This window comes from Apostichopus japonicus, chromosome 11 (genome assembly GCF_037975245.1).
Source record: "Apostichopus japonicus isolate 1M-3 chromosome 11, ASM3797524v1, whole genome shotgun sequence".
Classification (NCBI taxonomy): domain Eukaryota; kingdom Metazoa; phylum Echinodermata; class Holothuroidea; order Aspidochirotida; family Stichopodidae; genus Apostichopus; species Apostichopus japonicus.
The window spans coordinates 11,565,263-11,581,564 of NC_092571.1; the positions used below are offsets into that span (position 1 = coordinate 11,565,263).

Below are 16,302 nucleotides of genomic sequence, written 5' to 3' on the forward strand. Positions count from 1 at the left end.
AAGACGAAAAATTTATGTTTACATTCTTAAGGAAACAGTCTAATTACCGATTCAAATGCCATTGTAAACCAAAGGACTCTATTATCGTGCAATCTGGCGTAACTTAGAGCCTTCTGATCCTTGACATAGTTGGGTTTTGGGAGGTTCTGACATTCGGGAACTGTCTCTGCCAATAATTCTAGATACGGTTCCAGAGCTGCATATTTAAAACAAAAGTGGAAAAAAGAAACATATATTAGGTCAACATATAGACTTAACACAGGATATGTACGGAGAGGGGTGTGGGAGGGGAAAAAAATTAAGTGCCAACATTGTCCTCAAAATTGTTATCTTTAGGAGTCTAGGTTAGTATTAATGCAGGTGGCAAACAGATTCCTGGAAGCTCTTCATTTTCTATCAAGAAAATTATTCTTTTCCTGCCTTAATTATTAGGTCAATTTGATGTAAAAATTAGTATGCAAAGTTTCATCCCTTTTGCATTATTCCCCTTCCTTTGAATTTTACTGCCTGTTTTGGGTCTTGGGCCTGTTGTTGCAGTTGCTTTTGTGAACGACATTAGTACCATGAACATTTTGAGGGAAATGTTTGTAAACAAAGTGTATATATACTGTAGTGCAATTATATTTATCCAGTCCCTCAGTTCTCCTTTATTAATGGAACACATTTATCTGCGATTGGCAGAGTACAAAGAATCATCAGTACGAATCATTCAAGTATCTGGGACCACCACACCATGTGGTGTGGCACCCACCCCCCCCCAACCCCCACCCTCAACAATATTCAGAGCAACATTTTTATGCTGGTATAATTTCTACACTTTTGAAACATAAAACTGATCTGACTTTTGTCACCCCATCCCATCCCCCTCCCACCCCTCCTCTCTCCATCCCTTCCTCCCTCCACCCCCTCCCTATTCACCCCTCCCCTCTTCCACCCCCCCCCTCATCTCAAGCTCAATAATAGGTACCTGAGTATATCAAAAATTAACAAAAAGAAGAAAATTAATAGATTTACATCTTGGAAAGCATTCTGCACCACCTGGCTTCACCAAATCCACCCGATTGGCTAGATGGTGGCAAATTTTACACAGCGCCCTCAGTGTGTCTGTTCTCATCACATCGAAGTCTTTGTTATAATAAACCGTTCCCTATGAGGAGATAAACGTTAATTTGTTATTCACACCGAAAGCTAAGAGATGAATATTTACTTGTAATTCATGCATGTCACTGACTGGGTGTGGTTTAATATTTGACCTGTCAATATGGTTCTCCAGTGTTTTTTATTTTTACTTTTATTTTTGTCTTTTTTTGTCCTTTTTTTTGCAGAGGGTGCCATCCTATCGGTCCTGATCTACGATGATTTTGGACAGATCTCTGACACAAAGAAACAGGATTACATGTAAGGGCTCAAAAGCATACGACATACCAGAGGAACTAGCATACAGACGTGCTAGGTGCATAACTAGTTTCGAAGTACCAATCATGCAGTTTGGCCGAACAAAATAATGCATTAGAAAACACGAGTCAAGGCAGATCTTAAAACACATTGTTTAACTTTAATTGAAACTTCAAAAATATCTTTCAAAAGATCTCTCCTTAAAATAATTAAGAACGAAATTAATAACAAATAATAGGCCTACTGGTGGTGATCCTATCGTGTGGTGCATATATGGATCCCAGTCAGAAAGCGCCAGCTAATCAAGATTTGTGAAAACACGTGGGACCAATAATGACAGCGCCCTCTATTTATGTTGGGCAACATTGGAGAGCACCCCCATTGATCAAGAGTCATAGAAGAATATTTAAAGGAGAAAGTTATCATTCACACATAACAGAGGTAAGTAATGCTTTTTGCCAATTATTAACTGTGAAGCTAGACAAGTGTGAAGTCATTGCAGACATGCATACTGAAATTAGTTTTTGTTTCTCCTCACACTCGGCATGCAAATCCAATATTTTAATTTTTTACTCTTTCAAAATAATATAAAACTGTTAGCAAACTGCTAATCCACTAGAGAGCTTGTGTGATAGAATGTGTAAAAGTAAGTTGGCCTGACGTTTCGATCCTAGCAGGATCTTCTTCAGAGGCTAAAAAAAAAAGAAAAAAAAAAAGCCTCTGAAGAACATGCTGCTAGGATCGAAACGTCAGGCCAACTTACTTTTACACCTTTTTTTAATATTCTTTCACGACGAAACACATGGGAATATCAATTTATCAATGTATTTTAATACAACAAAATTCATAGGTAACGTTCGAGTCATACCCAAACGCATTTCAAATCGTTGGGGTGTAAAAATAATGAAGGATAACGAAAAGCTTTATTCATTGATATATGCCACCTATGGCCTTGACTAAACCTTGTGAATAAACTATACATACCTTAGAATCACTTAGAATTGTATGATGGGACACGGTCCCTCTGTCCAGCCGACTGAGGCCGAACACGACGTAGACCGTCGCTGTGTTCCGTAAGATTGGCTTCGCGGCTGGAGGCCGGCAGCTGTGCTTCTCACAGGGGTCATAACCCTCTTGAGGTGAATTCTTGTCGAGTTGGCTGCTTCTCGGCGGGGAGAGAGTACCCAGTGGCATCTTTGTCGACTTTGGCAAAGAAGGTTCTCTTGGCTCTGGTCAAAAAAAAAAAAAATGAGGAATAATTTGGCTTTCAAAATCAGATTATTTCCAAAATGTATAAAGCATGCCACATTGGCAGTCAACCCACTAACTGGTAGCTATATGCGTGGAACGTACATCCTGGGTTGCCCTATAGCTGGAGGTCATGCAGCTTTGATAGAAGAAAATAGTCCAACACAGTGCACCAATTTTCGAATACCCCAAATATTTATCAATATAGTCCAAATAAGTGACTTCAGGTGTAAATTCATTTCTCAAATACAAAGTCTGAAAATACAGCGAGAATTTTTTTTTATTATAAGTGTTACAAAAAAAATGTCAGTTTTCAGATCGAGTCAGTCTTTGCTACAATGACTGCATAACTGCACAGAATGTTCTATGTGTAGGATGCATGTATATGTTTCTTGTACTTGAGAATAGCCAGAACCTGAGGCAGGGCTGCATTTACCATTGGGCCATATGGGTCTGGATCTAGGGTGCCCAATTGAAGGGGCCCTGATGTTCAACTACAAAAAAAAGGGGAGGGGGGGGGGACATAGCTTATTAGATACATTTCACTAAATATATCTTTAGATAAAAACAAGACTGGCTTTGGTAAATAGGTAATCAAGCTCTGCATGGCTGTAGGAATATAACATTCAAGAGTGTTGAATTTGCAGATAAGTTTTCAAATAGACAATTACCTTTTTTTCAGTGATTCTTTGCTTTGGAGGATTTGTAGTTCATTGCTTGTCACAGTTTGAGCATCGGTGACAATTAAATGACTTTCCAGCATATTTGGTGGCAATACTGAACAGATTTTTGCATCCTCAATTAAGTACTAGAGTATTCAGGGACATGACAACAAAATGTGTAGTGTATTAAAAAATCATTTAAACCTCCCTCTCCCCTCCCAACAGCCATAAGTGGCAGTCAAAATAGCAGCTAGTGTGCTAGGAAACATCAATAAAACGAAAGGAATGAACACACACAAAGCAAGGTCAAAAAAAATATATATATATTTTCTTAACTTTTTAATTATGATCATATGTATGCAACTATCATTTGGTGCCAGAATGGGACCTCCCACCCCCCCACCCCTCCCTCCCACCCCCACCCCTCCCTCCCCCATCCTGAAAGCTGTAGGACATCTATTAGTAATGGACTTTAACCTTTCATACAATATGTTTTACAAGTTTGGTAAAGAAACATATACTGACTGTCACATGCTCTTCTGTATACAACCCTAAGATTAACCTCGCTGAGGCAGCTTTCGTGTTTCAGGGAGCACTCGTTGACATGGGTGACCCCAAGGTTATCACAGACTGGATCCAACCGTTCCGAACATGAGAAATCACAGGAACAGATGGGACCAACCTCTGGCTCCTCCCTGCAGACGGCATTGTACCTGCAATACGTAGTGGCACATGAAGGCTCTGTTTGAAGCAAAAATGAAAACGTCCATTTTTAAGTAAAAACAACTGAGGACACTTTTGTATTATAAATTTGTAGTTTGCATGATTCTGTCATCACAAACAATGTGCCTAGTTTTTTTTAACCTTCCTTGGACTGACACCTACTTAAATATGGAATTTTGTCTGAAATACATACCTTTTTATACAACTATAGCTATGATTTGAAAACACATCCAGTAAACAAATTGTGATATTTATCGGCGAACAATGCACATGTGACTGGCTGAAATGCCGACATGTCCGAGTGAGGATACAATGGGTAGCGGCTTTAAGTCTTTCCCAATTATGGCACACAATATTTTGAAGCTCCCAGTAATGGATTGGTTCTGCTTTACCATATAATAGGTACTCAGCCAATTACTAAATGCATTGCAAACTGCTTCAATTAAACTGGACTGAACTGCCAAATTTGTTACTTCTAGCTTTTAAAGGGTGTGAAGACTCACGCACAAAAAAAGGTCTGATGCCGGTAATCTGACCAAGTTTTGAATGAGGTGTAACAGAAGTGTTAGACACCACCATCGAACCCAGAAAATACACACACAGCAGCTTGGGAGGGAGGGAGGGAGGTATTTGTTTCTGTACCATGTATATATATAGCTGCTGCACCCAAACCACAAACAAAACCACTAACCTGCAAGCTAAGGGATTAATATTTCATGAGGAACATATTCAATCACACCACAATCACACTGTCTATTCTGCACTGCAGTCAAAGCAAGCAAGATCACATTCTATATAAAACTCACTGAGTTGCATTTTACTTTTTATGTATATCTTACTTTCAGTCAAAATCGTTGGTACTTTCTGATGTCCGTTACCGGTCGGTGGACGCCTTGTGGTCACAGATGTTTCAGGTATATGAAGAATGGACTTGGTAGTTGCTTGGTGTTTAGGTGTCATAGGTTTGTGCTTGGGTGCAGGCAAGGGAGGGACTGTTGCCTGCACTACAGGGTTTGTTACTACCTGGGGTGGTTGGTAATATCCAGAACAGGATTTGCAGGAAATATCTTCAGCACTAAAGTTGTAGGCTAGATCTAACAGCCTTTGGAGGTTAGTATCTTCTTGGAACAGAGCTGGCGGACGAGTTGCAGGCTGGATTTGAGAGACGAGGCCTGCCGTGATGACTACTATGATGACATAACAAGCTGGAAAAATGCAGGCAAAACAATAACTGATTAATGATGAAGGATTGAATCTGCCAAATTAAAGGAATAAGTCAGAGATGTTTCATATTAATCATAGCTGATCAAAAAATGCAAAGCAACATTTCACCGAAAGCATATTTTTCATTTTATTGCATTTATTTGTTATTTCTCCTCAATATACAGGTTTAACAGTAAATAGTTACTACATAAATGTAAATACAACAAGGATAAAACCTTGCAAGACTTAACGAGTAGTGCCACTCTCTATCAAAGGAAAATATGTCAAAAGACAAAACAAAAACCTTCCCCATATACTCCCGGGGAAGGAAGAAAGAAAGTATGATCGTAACATATTGAGAAAAAAGAAAATCAACTGAAAAGAGGAACATATCTAAGATCAGAGAACAATGAAAGGAACAGTCTTAATAGTTACTTGAATAGAATGAGCTGAGATTCTTTTTAAACGAGTGTGACTGGTGAAACAAAATTTCTCAGAGTATTAGGCAAAGAATTCCAACACGTAATAGCAAGATAACATAAACTATGTTTTGTAATGTTAGTCCTAGGATGTGGCTTGTGCATGTTGTTGGCCTGTCTCGTATTGTGTATGTGTAATTCTTTGTTGTGAGTAAAAAAATATCTTTGAAGACGGGTGGATTAAGTATTATGATAAGCAAAAGTGGCTATATTAACATTGATTAAGTCAGGAAAATTGAGAATATTGACTGAAGCGAATAGCTTGCTAATGTGATCATTGTAGTTAGCAGAAAATGTATGGCGAATTGCTCTTTACTGGAGAGTGAAAAGTTTTATAATATTGTAAAGCATTGTACCAGACCAAACTCTGTGCAGTGATGTATTTATATTCTAACGTAAATGTATACTCCTGTCTATCACGGCATGATGATGTATCTAGGGTAATTATCAGCCGATAATTTACATAATATCACTCTGGGCACTCAAAATTGGAAAGTTTTGAAGGAAGAATTAAACTATCAATTGACGATATTCGGCTAGTGTCAAAGGCTGGCAAGACAAAGCAGTTTTTGATAGTGTGAGTAACATGATAATCCCACATAGACCGATAATGTGGATTACCTGACTCCCTCCAATGGCTTGAGTAATATGAATAATCCCACACAGACTGATAATGTGGATTACCCGTCCCTCCAATAGTGTGAGTAATATGATAATCCCACACGGACCGATAATGTGGATTACCCGTCCCTCAGTCCAATAGTGTGAGTAATATGATAGTCCCACACGGACCGATAATGTGGATTACCACTTCCTCCAAAAGTATGAGTAATATGACTATAATCCCACACTGACCGATCATGTGGATAAGCACTCCCTCGGATAGTGTGAGTAATATGACTATAATCCCACATGCACCGATGTGGATTACCACTCCCTCCAACAGCTTGAGTAATATGATCATCCCACATGGACTGATTTTGGAAACTTTTTATTTAAAATGCATTTAAATGATGTTCTTACCTATGATAACCCAACGGCCTTTTACGACAGGTTCAGCAACAAACTTCCTAAGGAAGGCTCCTATAAATCTTGTCAGGCTGGCAGTCTCTTGTTTCTCATCTGGGATCTTTTTAACGTCATCGACAGTTGTGTTATCGAAATGTTGACGTAGAACTGTGTCGTCCATATTATCCCGTCCCTCTGGTAGGTCTGTTCAAATTGTTGAGAAAAACAGGAAAGGTATAAAATAGGAGTAAATCTTTTGAAAAAAAACTTTGATTTTCTATTAAAAGGAATTCCTAACAACAAAATGCAATGTATATAACCAATGATAGCATAGTACAAGAAATTTATATAAAAAGCAAACTTTCATACTTTTATCGTATAAGTAGTATAAATAGCAATTGTTTAAGTATTTAGGCCTAAGTGGAAGGGATTCTGAAAAGAAGGAACAAAAAAGTTGTAAGATTGCAAAGATGAGCAACAAAAAATATAAACAATTGAACTATATGTTAATCAGAAACAAGTCATGATGAAAATGGTGATTTTTTTTAGATAACACCAAACTTCCATCCCTAAAAATGAACATTTGTAGCTGTTTTGGGGGTTGGGTTACTACCTGTTACTCTTACCAAGTCATTTAATATTTTTCACTCTAAACTGATTAACTCCTAAATCTAGGATGACCATAGAAAGTTGTAGATCGTTAGGAACGACCGCTGCAGGCATGCAGTTACTTCAGATCGTATTACATAACCATTTTTATTGAGGAGTGACCCCAATTTGGACATCAAAATTCTTAACAGACACTAAAGTGCACTGAATTTAACAATGAAATGTCCTCAGTGAAGGGAATCCATTTGATATTACCTTCAGAATGTGTTTTTTTTTTTTTTTGGTGACATTGAAAATGAGCAACCTTTACTTAATATTTTAGTGTGATGGATCACATAAATTATTTCCTTTGTTCTACGAAAGTCTTGACTTTCACCCCTTTTGGAATATTCATTAATTCATATATAGCTTGTTGCCATGCAAGTACTGTTTTGGTAATGAAAGGTGTCCTTTGTCTACGAATCACGCCTCACGTATTCGACCTCTTGCATAACTTCTTGATTTTACCACAAATCCACGCGCCACTTGCTATAGAATCTGCCGACAGGAAGAGTCTATTCAAATATCCTCGCTGTCTTTATCATTATTTTGACCAGGAATTAACTAGTGTCTCACTCTGTACTAGCTATCGATATGTGTACAAACATTGTTGCTGTTTGCTCCACAGCCTTATTCTTATGCTTATAATTATCCTTATACTTATATTTCTTTGAAAGCACTAATCCTGGCCATTATACCCAGTGATATTCTGGAAACCTCGATAGAGAGACGAAAGATAAATTTTTGCTTGTTAATTCATTTTTTTTGAGTCTCCACATTAGCATATTTTCAGGCAACATATGACATCAAAATTGCCTTACCTCGTGTGCCAAGCTCCTCATCAACAACATCTGGCAATCGAATGACATCATCGTCGAGGGGTCCACCAGTCGGAGGGGATGAAGGTGATGACACTGCAGAGAGGACCATGGGTCCATCGAAACCTTGATTGATAGCTCCAGCAACAGCAGTCTGCTGAAAATCTGAAGGAGTCTGGATAATGTCCGATGACTTCCGGCTTATTTTTCTGAATCTATGACATTAACAAACAGGAATGAAAGCTAGAATCACAAACATTTTTATCATAAATCATTGGTACATTATAAAGCAGAAACAAAATTGAGAGCCCTTACAGAAAAACAAGCTCGAAGTAAACTTGCATAAGCTTGAATTTCCTTGCATGGGCAAGCTAGCAAACTGGCTTGCACTTTCATGAAGCATGCTTGTGCAAGCACGCAAAGCAAGCGGCAAGCTTGCATGCTTCAGACGCTCGTTTGAGGTTTTAGTTTGTAATAAGGTAGCTTTGCGCAAGCTTAATCTGTCTAGCTTACACAATCTTATTTGGTAAGCGCTTGCACAAACATATTTTGGTATGCTTGCGCAAGCGTATTTTGTCATGCTTGCGCAAGCGTACTTTGGTAAGCTTATATCGCGTATAGCAAATTAGCTGGAATTCAGGTTCAACTGTAAGCAAGCAGCATGCTTGCAGCAGTCATGCTTGCAAGCTAATCTTTTCTGTATTAAGGGAGACAAGTAAAAACCACAACAAACACTTAATTATTCATAGCAACTATATACCAGTCTATAAAAGTAAACAAAATAAACAGACAAGCATGATGTAACAGTAGAATAGTATGGACTCCCTCACAAAATCTCACAAGTGCTAGAAAAATAATAACTGTAGGTGGTCATTTATGAAGAAGTTGGTAACGTTAAGTGACATAAACCTGTCAGGAAATGCACTTTAACCGTAGGTCAGCTGTGTTTTGAAATCGTCTGAGTTTAGTGGCAGTGACGAACTTATTACATGAAATGACATCTGCCATCATTAATGTTTCTAAATAATCTTAATATGTCACGAAAAGTGATGGTCGACTTACAAGATTTGCTCGCAATGAAGATACTTGTGCCAAAGAGCGAGGGCAGCAGGCATGATAAGGAGGACTAATATCCAGCAGAAACTAATGATGAACGTCATAAATAGGCCAAACTGGTAAACAGCGGGTATCTGAAAGTTTGAAAGATTACGACAAACATCAAAAATCAAAAGGTCACCATTATTGCAGCCAACTTCAGCTTGGTCCAATCAAACATTTGTCCAAAAAATGCCAACACAAGTTATACTGAGGTCTTTTCATCAGACAAAATGGTTAAAAAAATGATTAAATGTTGACCACCAGTTGACACAATGGTACAACCCTTAATCAGACGGAATCAGAAGTTGGAGAAAAAATAGAGGGCGTCTGACAATAATTGCTTGGCTGGATTCATTGTGTGGCCCCTTTAAGCTACTGACAGCTAAGGAAGTTCATCCCGATGTAACATCATATCATAGAAAACTTTTATCATTGATGCAATATGGGTTAAATAGCAGATCCAGGATGTCTCAGAAGAGAGGTTTGTGGGAGAGGATAGATATCAGAATAGATACTACCAACGTAGTGGCGTGTAATAATTAAAACATTGGTAAAATGCAAGTAATGCCTGTGAATGTAGTTTGCTAAATTTTTCAGCTATGCACTTGTTTGAAGCAAAATTATGTTTGCAGCTAATATTTATTGCCATAGAAAGATTCCAAAGTGGGTTCTAACAGGGAAAAGACCCCACCGTCATCACTGATTCAGACATGTGACCGATATGGTTAAGACAAATCCCCTCTTCCCACCCTCACCCAACCACTCCCACCCAGTGTAGAAAATTGCACCCCCCACTACTGAAAGAAAAATAAATTGCGTGCCAAGAAATATTTGGTTATATTTTTGGGGCAAGTCGTTACAGCCTCCCCCCCCCCCCAAATCAAATTGTGCCCCTACGCCTATGATATTTCCACCTTTTGAAATCTACTGCCTTGGACCTGTATACTGAAATACCCAAAATTTCTGTGACATGTAGTCAGTACAGAATACAGAACAGAATAAAAAAAAAAGAGAAAACGGTCGAAATGGACTGAAAAGAAATCACAATCTATAAATTTGCTAATAAAAACAACTTCATTCAGTTCAGATTCTTATTAGTAACTGGAAAATATTCATGCCTGACGACATACATCAATTTCGTCATGTTTCTCTAAAAAGTGGTTATTTTTATTAACCTCATTCTCCCATTTCAACGCCCCCTAAACCCAGCACCCTGGGCACGTGCCCTCCCTTGACCCCCTCCCCTAGCTACGTCACTGCTCCCACCTACTTCCCAGTAATGCTAAAGTTTTAATCAACAAGTGTCTAACTGACACACTGTCATACAGGTCTGTTAATTCACATGTACCTGAGAGGCCATGTTAGCTCCAAATGCTCCAGCAGTAGTGAAGGAGGTGAAGAAAGTGGCTACCCCTGCAACTTTAATGGTATGAGCCATCCTCAACTTCAAATCAGTGAACTGTACAGCTTGTCTGAATGTGTTGACAAATACGAAGACGTCGTCGACCCCTGCGAGGACAGTAAGAACGACGGCACATTTAGAAAATGAAATTAAAAGAAAACTCAATCCAATCAACACATCCCAAAAATCTGGGATAGAATTAGATTGCTACTATCAGTCAGTACACCCGAAATGCCCCCTGTTTTGTTAATCTAACACAAAGTATTCATTAGCACAACCTTGCAATTAGGGTACTTATGTGGACCTAAGTTATAGTCTAATTATATATCTCACTATGCACCATTTGACATCTACTTTTTATTTTAAGTCAGTCCTGGGAAATGTTGAAACTAAGACACACACTCCTAAGCTGTGTGCTAAACAAATGGATGGCTAAAAAATGACAGAGGAATTTGATTCAGTTCTCAACATTGAGTCACATTTCCAAATTGATTAATTATAATTAAGACACATGCAAAAGGCAAATTTGAATACTTAAAAAGTTCAATTTTTATCTACTTTGGCTTTTACTGTCAAGTAATGATACTTGGGTATTCTAGCTAATAAAATACTACTTTGTTGTATCATATGACATAAAAATAATTGTCAAAAACCTAGAAAGGAAAATGCTGCTTTAATTTACATACCAATTCCAATCACCACAAATGCAGAGGCCAGATTGAGCAATCCGAGGGCTTCTATTCCACAAATCACGTGATAACTGAAATAGGCCCAAGAGAAACTAGCCAAAATGCTGATGATACCACACAATGTGAGCCACACTGAGAAAGATGTCAGAACAAAGAGCAAGGTTGCTATTGCGGCAAGAGTAGGGATGGCCAATAACAGATCATGGCGGATTGTAGCCGAGATTTCCGAATCGAATATTTCATTCCCGCCATAAAGAACATCGACGGTACTGTTAAGAATCAATAAAAGATGTGTTGAGATGATGATGATGATGGAAACATATGAAAACATATTTTGTATATAGAGTGTCAACCTCCAGAATACTAATATGCCCCTCAATCCTACCTCTTGCTCGAAAGGTCTACAAGAGGGATACCTGAATTCAAGTCGCTACATTTTCACTGAACAAGCAGCAATCATAGCAATGAATATGGAAACATATGGCAATGCAAAAGCAGCATCTTCGTTTATTCTGTATAGTATAGGTCTTTTATAGATACCTAAAACTGAATGGTAGGATGATGAAGACTAAAAAATGAAAAATAAACTGGAGGCAAAATTTGTTTCGAATATTATTCGAATGTTAACCTTTTTAACTTTGTCTTCATTTTCTGGCAAGTCGTTACAGCCCCCCCCCCCCTAAATCAAATTGTGCTCCTACGATATTTCCACCTATCGAAATCTACTGCCTTATCTAATAATCTAATACCCGAAATTTCCATGACATGTAGTCATTACAAATACAGAACAGAATTAAAAAAAAAAGAGAAAACGGTCGAAATGAATTGAAAAGAAATCACAATCTATACTGTACTCTAGGCAGACATGAATAATTCATTATAATTCATGAATTTTCATAACACACCCACGTTTGCACACTCATGTTCACCTTCATGATGGCAATTTTTAAAAGTCAATGCATTTCAAAGGAAAAGAAGAGATGCAAAGAGTAAGCTTTACTTTAGAAAAGATACAACAACAAACCATTAATGAAATATACAGTAGATTCCAACTTGTAAGCTTATAGCTGTGACAAACAGAGTCATAAACAAGACGCCAAGCGTCAACTCAGTATGTTAAAAATATATGACCACATTCTGGCCCTTGTCTTTTTCAAGTATCTTTGATAATCATGAAAACGGAGAGATCTTGAGCCTGTCGTTAACCTAAAATTGTCTTGCAAAAGTGGAGATATCATTTGGCAATGTTTGCCTACTCTGTAACTATCCCTTAGGAATACACAACCAAATATAGAACACACAAGTGGTGGAAGGAATGATATAAATCACGGAACGAAAAGAAAAATGTTTGAGAATTAAGTCGTAAAATGAATGACGTCTAGTTCCATGTATCAAACAAATATAGCATTGAGTGGTTGATGGAACTGTATATTCAAAACTGCACATAAAGCACACGTTTGTGAAGTCAGAAAAATAGCATAGTTCAAAAGTAGCAACTTCAAGTGGGGGGGGGGCAGGGGAGGTGGCACTCAAGCACGGTCAGAAAAAAAGTATTTTTCCCGGGAACATAAATCCGACGAAGTCGGATTTCCCACCGTGGAACGCAGTGTAGGGGGTGTCTGAAGCTTTTTGAAAATTGAAGACCCAATTGACGCTATTTGGTGGCCCATTTTGCAGTGATTGCCAGTGTACTACACATGTGTTAAACCATGTTACGGTAGCACATGAGTCGTTTTTATCCTGTATAAAATTTCAGCAAGTTCCCTACCTTTTTAAATTTCACATTCACTTGATATATTTTCTAAGTAATTGCACTTTTCCGAATAGGATTTCATATCTCTGGGACCTCAACAAGTTCATTGTTGTATGCTGTACAGTAGTACTACATTAAAGCCGTCGCGGTTAGTCCGATCAGCCACACCACGCCATGTTAAAATTCGCTGTGTATCATGCAAGACCAGGCTGCTTCAACATCGCCGCAAATGACCAATCAGAGAACGATATTTCGTCAACACCCACGAAGGCACGGGGGCGTTGCCAAAATATCGTTCTGTGATTGGTCAATTTGCAGTATCCCAGCCCGGGAATTAGCTAAGACAGCGAGCGCCTTTTTGTTCCTTGGGCTATTTCTAGATCGATAATAAAACAATTGAATAGCACTGAAAAACCACAGCGCGTGTTACAGATGCGGCGAGATGCCTGTCATAGTTGTTTATTCTTTATTTTTTTCTACTTATTTTTTTACAAAGACCCCGTGAAAAAGGATTGGCATTAAACTCTATTATTTATACCGTCGCTATCTGCGGGTCTTTATAGGCCTACGTGCACTTTTTTAACATAAAACTTTTGAAACTAGTGGTCACTAACAATCGCTAGCGTTGTGCGGTAGTCGGATTTCACACAACCGGTAGTGTTGCAACATGAATCCCGGTATCGTAACTACAACCGGTATTTTCCTCAACTTTCATCTATGGTTCAAAGCACTTAGTTACGAGACTGTCAATGTCATACATTCAATATGCATAGCCTAGGCTACAGTATGTTCATACTCTTACACGCACGGTTATAAAAAATATAAAAAATAACACGCTATATTAGGGCCTTTGTTTTTTAACATACACTTCCAAAAGAAAAGCACAAACCTTGGAAAAAAGCAACCCACACCATCCTTCATTTATACTCGACGTACGATATTAGATTATCATGTTCGCACATGGATTAAACTACAGTAGTAAGCCGTACACAAAAAGAAATTGGGGGTTCCCCACTACTCCATGATATTGGAATAAGGCAACCCCTTCAAGTTCAAAATGAAAAGTTTTTAACTATCAACAAGTCACCATGTGTTTGGAACGGTTCTAGGACAAAATCCCCCCAGACAAAATCCCCCCAGACAAAAGCCCCCCGGACAAAATCCCCCCGAACAAAATCCCCCCGGACAAAATCCCCCCAGCCAAAATCCCCCCCGCCAAAATCCCCCCGCCAAAATCCCCCCGAACCAAAATCCCCCAGGACAAGATCCCCCCAGACAATATCCCCCTGACCCATACAAAGCCTGCCTGCAACAACCAGGGATGGCCCAGGTGTGACAGTCAAGGCATGGTTAGGGTACCGGTCAGGGGACTGGTCAGGGTACCAGTCAGGGTACCAGTCAGGGTACTGGGGAGCGTAACTGTGAGGGCTCCTGTTAGGGTACCTGTGAGGGTACCGGTCAAGGTACTGGTCAGGGTACCGGTGATCATGCATGTGATTTTGGCTTGAAGGATTTTGTCCAGGGGGATTTTGGCTCGGGGGGATTTTGTCCGGGGGGATTTTGTCCGGGTGGGTTTTGTCCGGGGGGATTTTGTCCGGGGGGATTTTGTCCTGTCACCGTTTGGAACTTCAGACAATAAGAATGTAACATAGGGGCTACGTAAATACGGGATTATAAACTACATACATAAGAATAGTACAGATTTATTTATATCGTTAATCGGCTGTTGTTTACTCCAGAAAATATACTTTCAATATGTACAATATCTATCTTTCGTACAAAAAATCTTAAAAATTAAAAAAGTGGCGAAAGATAACTATAAATGACATCGTGGAACCCCCCGCATTAATAAACGAATCCATTTCATTACAGCATCAACTCTCAAGTACCGCACAGCAGTGTGTACCAGTACCGTACCCTAGGCTATAATAATATACAGTCCCGTGCGAAGATGGATTTAAACTGGATATACTCCCTGCAGTTTTGGCTCAAAATTTATCAAATCGTTATAATTATTATAACAAAATGAGGTGAAATGAAGGGTAAGATTTTGTACATGGGAACCTTCACAATCATTGTTTGAAGGAAAAATAAATAACAAAAATTTCAGAATAACTTTGAAGTCCCGTAACATGCTGAGCCCAAGTACCGTTCGATATTTGGTGTAGCCTAGGTCCAAATGACTTCGTGAAAAGTTGATTCGTTAATATATAGGTCTAGGCCAGTACGTAAATTGATCAGATATTATTCAAACTAAGAACACAGAAACCAGAAATAAACGTGTTTTCTTTTCTTTATTTCAAATAGTAACACTTTTCATTTTTCCCTTTCCATCTTTCTTTCTTTCTTCCTCCCTCTTCATGTTTTTGCTGTCTGTTTTTTAATTTTTTTGATCTCTGCTCCAAAATTTCCCGCGAGTGACTAAAATTTCCCGGGAACGAGGTTCCCGGGATACCTCCTATTTCCTGGCCTGTACTCAAGAGGGACTTTAAGCAGAAATTCACTTTGATTATAGCACTGCTCTAGCTTAGTCCAGATTGTATATCTTGATATCGCTTTGAATGTTCGATAAATGAAGGAATGGAATGGAAAGTCCTTAATGTTGATACAACTGATTTTATTTGGGTTTCTGGTGATAGATGTGATTGTATAAACTATTTCCATATTAATATTTGCATATTCATTAATGACATCCATGTATTGGAGTGTTAGGTACAATTACCGGGAATTAAATAAGTTATATTATCTGATAAATAATTTCGAGTTCAATTAGCTCCCTTACCATCTACACTGTATGTATAAGGATATACTACAGTATTATTCCACGGGTGCTGTACATGTTCTAGCATTGTAGGATGAGATATATCATCATATCATTATTCTTGATTAAAAGATGAGGCTTATTATATTGATAGCAAATGCATGTCAGTGTCGAGAGGTCGCTTTCATTATCTATGGATATATAAGGGATGAACGCTATGATTTCCTATTTGACATCATATTTTACTACTTCTTTATTTTTATGTTTTCCATTGCAGCTAGGAAGAACGTCAATAAACGTTAGAACTGATTTATCTGCGTTTTTGGCATTTATTTGACTGGTCCACATGCCCCTCCCCATCCTTAAAGGCCCAGCCCATTTCACTAACACAACATGTTCTTATAAGCAGAGACAT

At 38.5% G+C, this 16,302-nt stretch overlaps 1 protein-coding gene across 6 annotated transcripts in view; it reads right to left on the reverse strand.

Annotated features, from left to right (window-relative positions):
- Positions 1-16,302, reverse strand: part of LOC139975974 (protein dispatched homolog 3-like) — a 32,500-nt gene that overhangs the window by 4,165 nt on the left and 12,033 nt on the right. For all 6 annotated transcript variants that reach the window (XM_071984297.1, XM_071984295.1, XM_071984299.1 and 3 more), the window contains exons 5-14: positions 11,371-11,642; positions 10,631-10,791; positions 9,247-9,374; positions 8,188-8,399; positions 6,734-6,922; positions 4,868-5,233; positions 3,831-4,046; positions 2,380-2,624; positions 1,015-1,147; positions 48-196 (exon numbers count right to left, since the gene is read on the reverse strand). In XM_071984297.1, the coding sequence (XP_071840398.1) occupies positions 48-196; positions 1,015-1,147; positions 2,380-2,624; positions 3,831-4,046; positions 4,868-5,233; positions 6,734-6,922; positions 8,188-8,399; positions 9,247-9,374; positions 10,631-10,791; positions 11,371-11,642 (2,071 nt within the window). The remainder of the gene's footprint in view (positions 1-47; positions 197-1,014; positions 1,148-2,379; positions 2,625-3,830; positions 4,047-4,867; positions 5,234-6,733; positions 6,923-8,187; positions 8,400-9,246; positions 9,375-10,630; positions 10,792-11,370; positions 11,643-16,302) is intronic.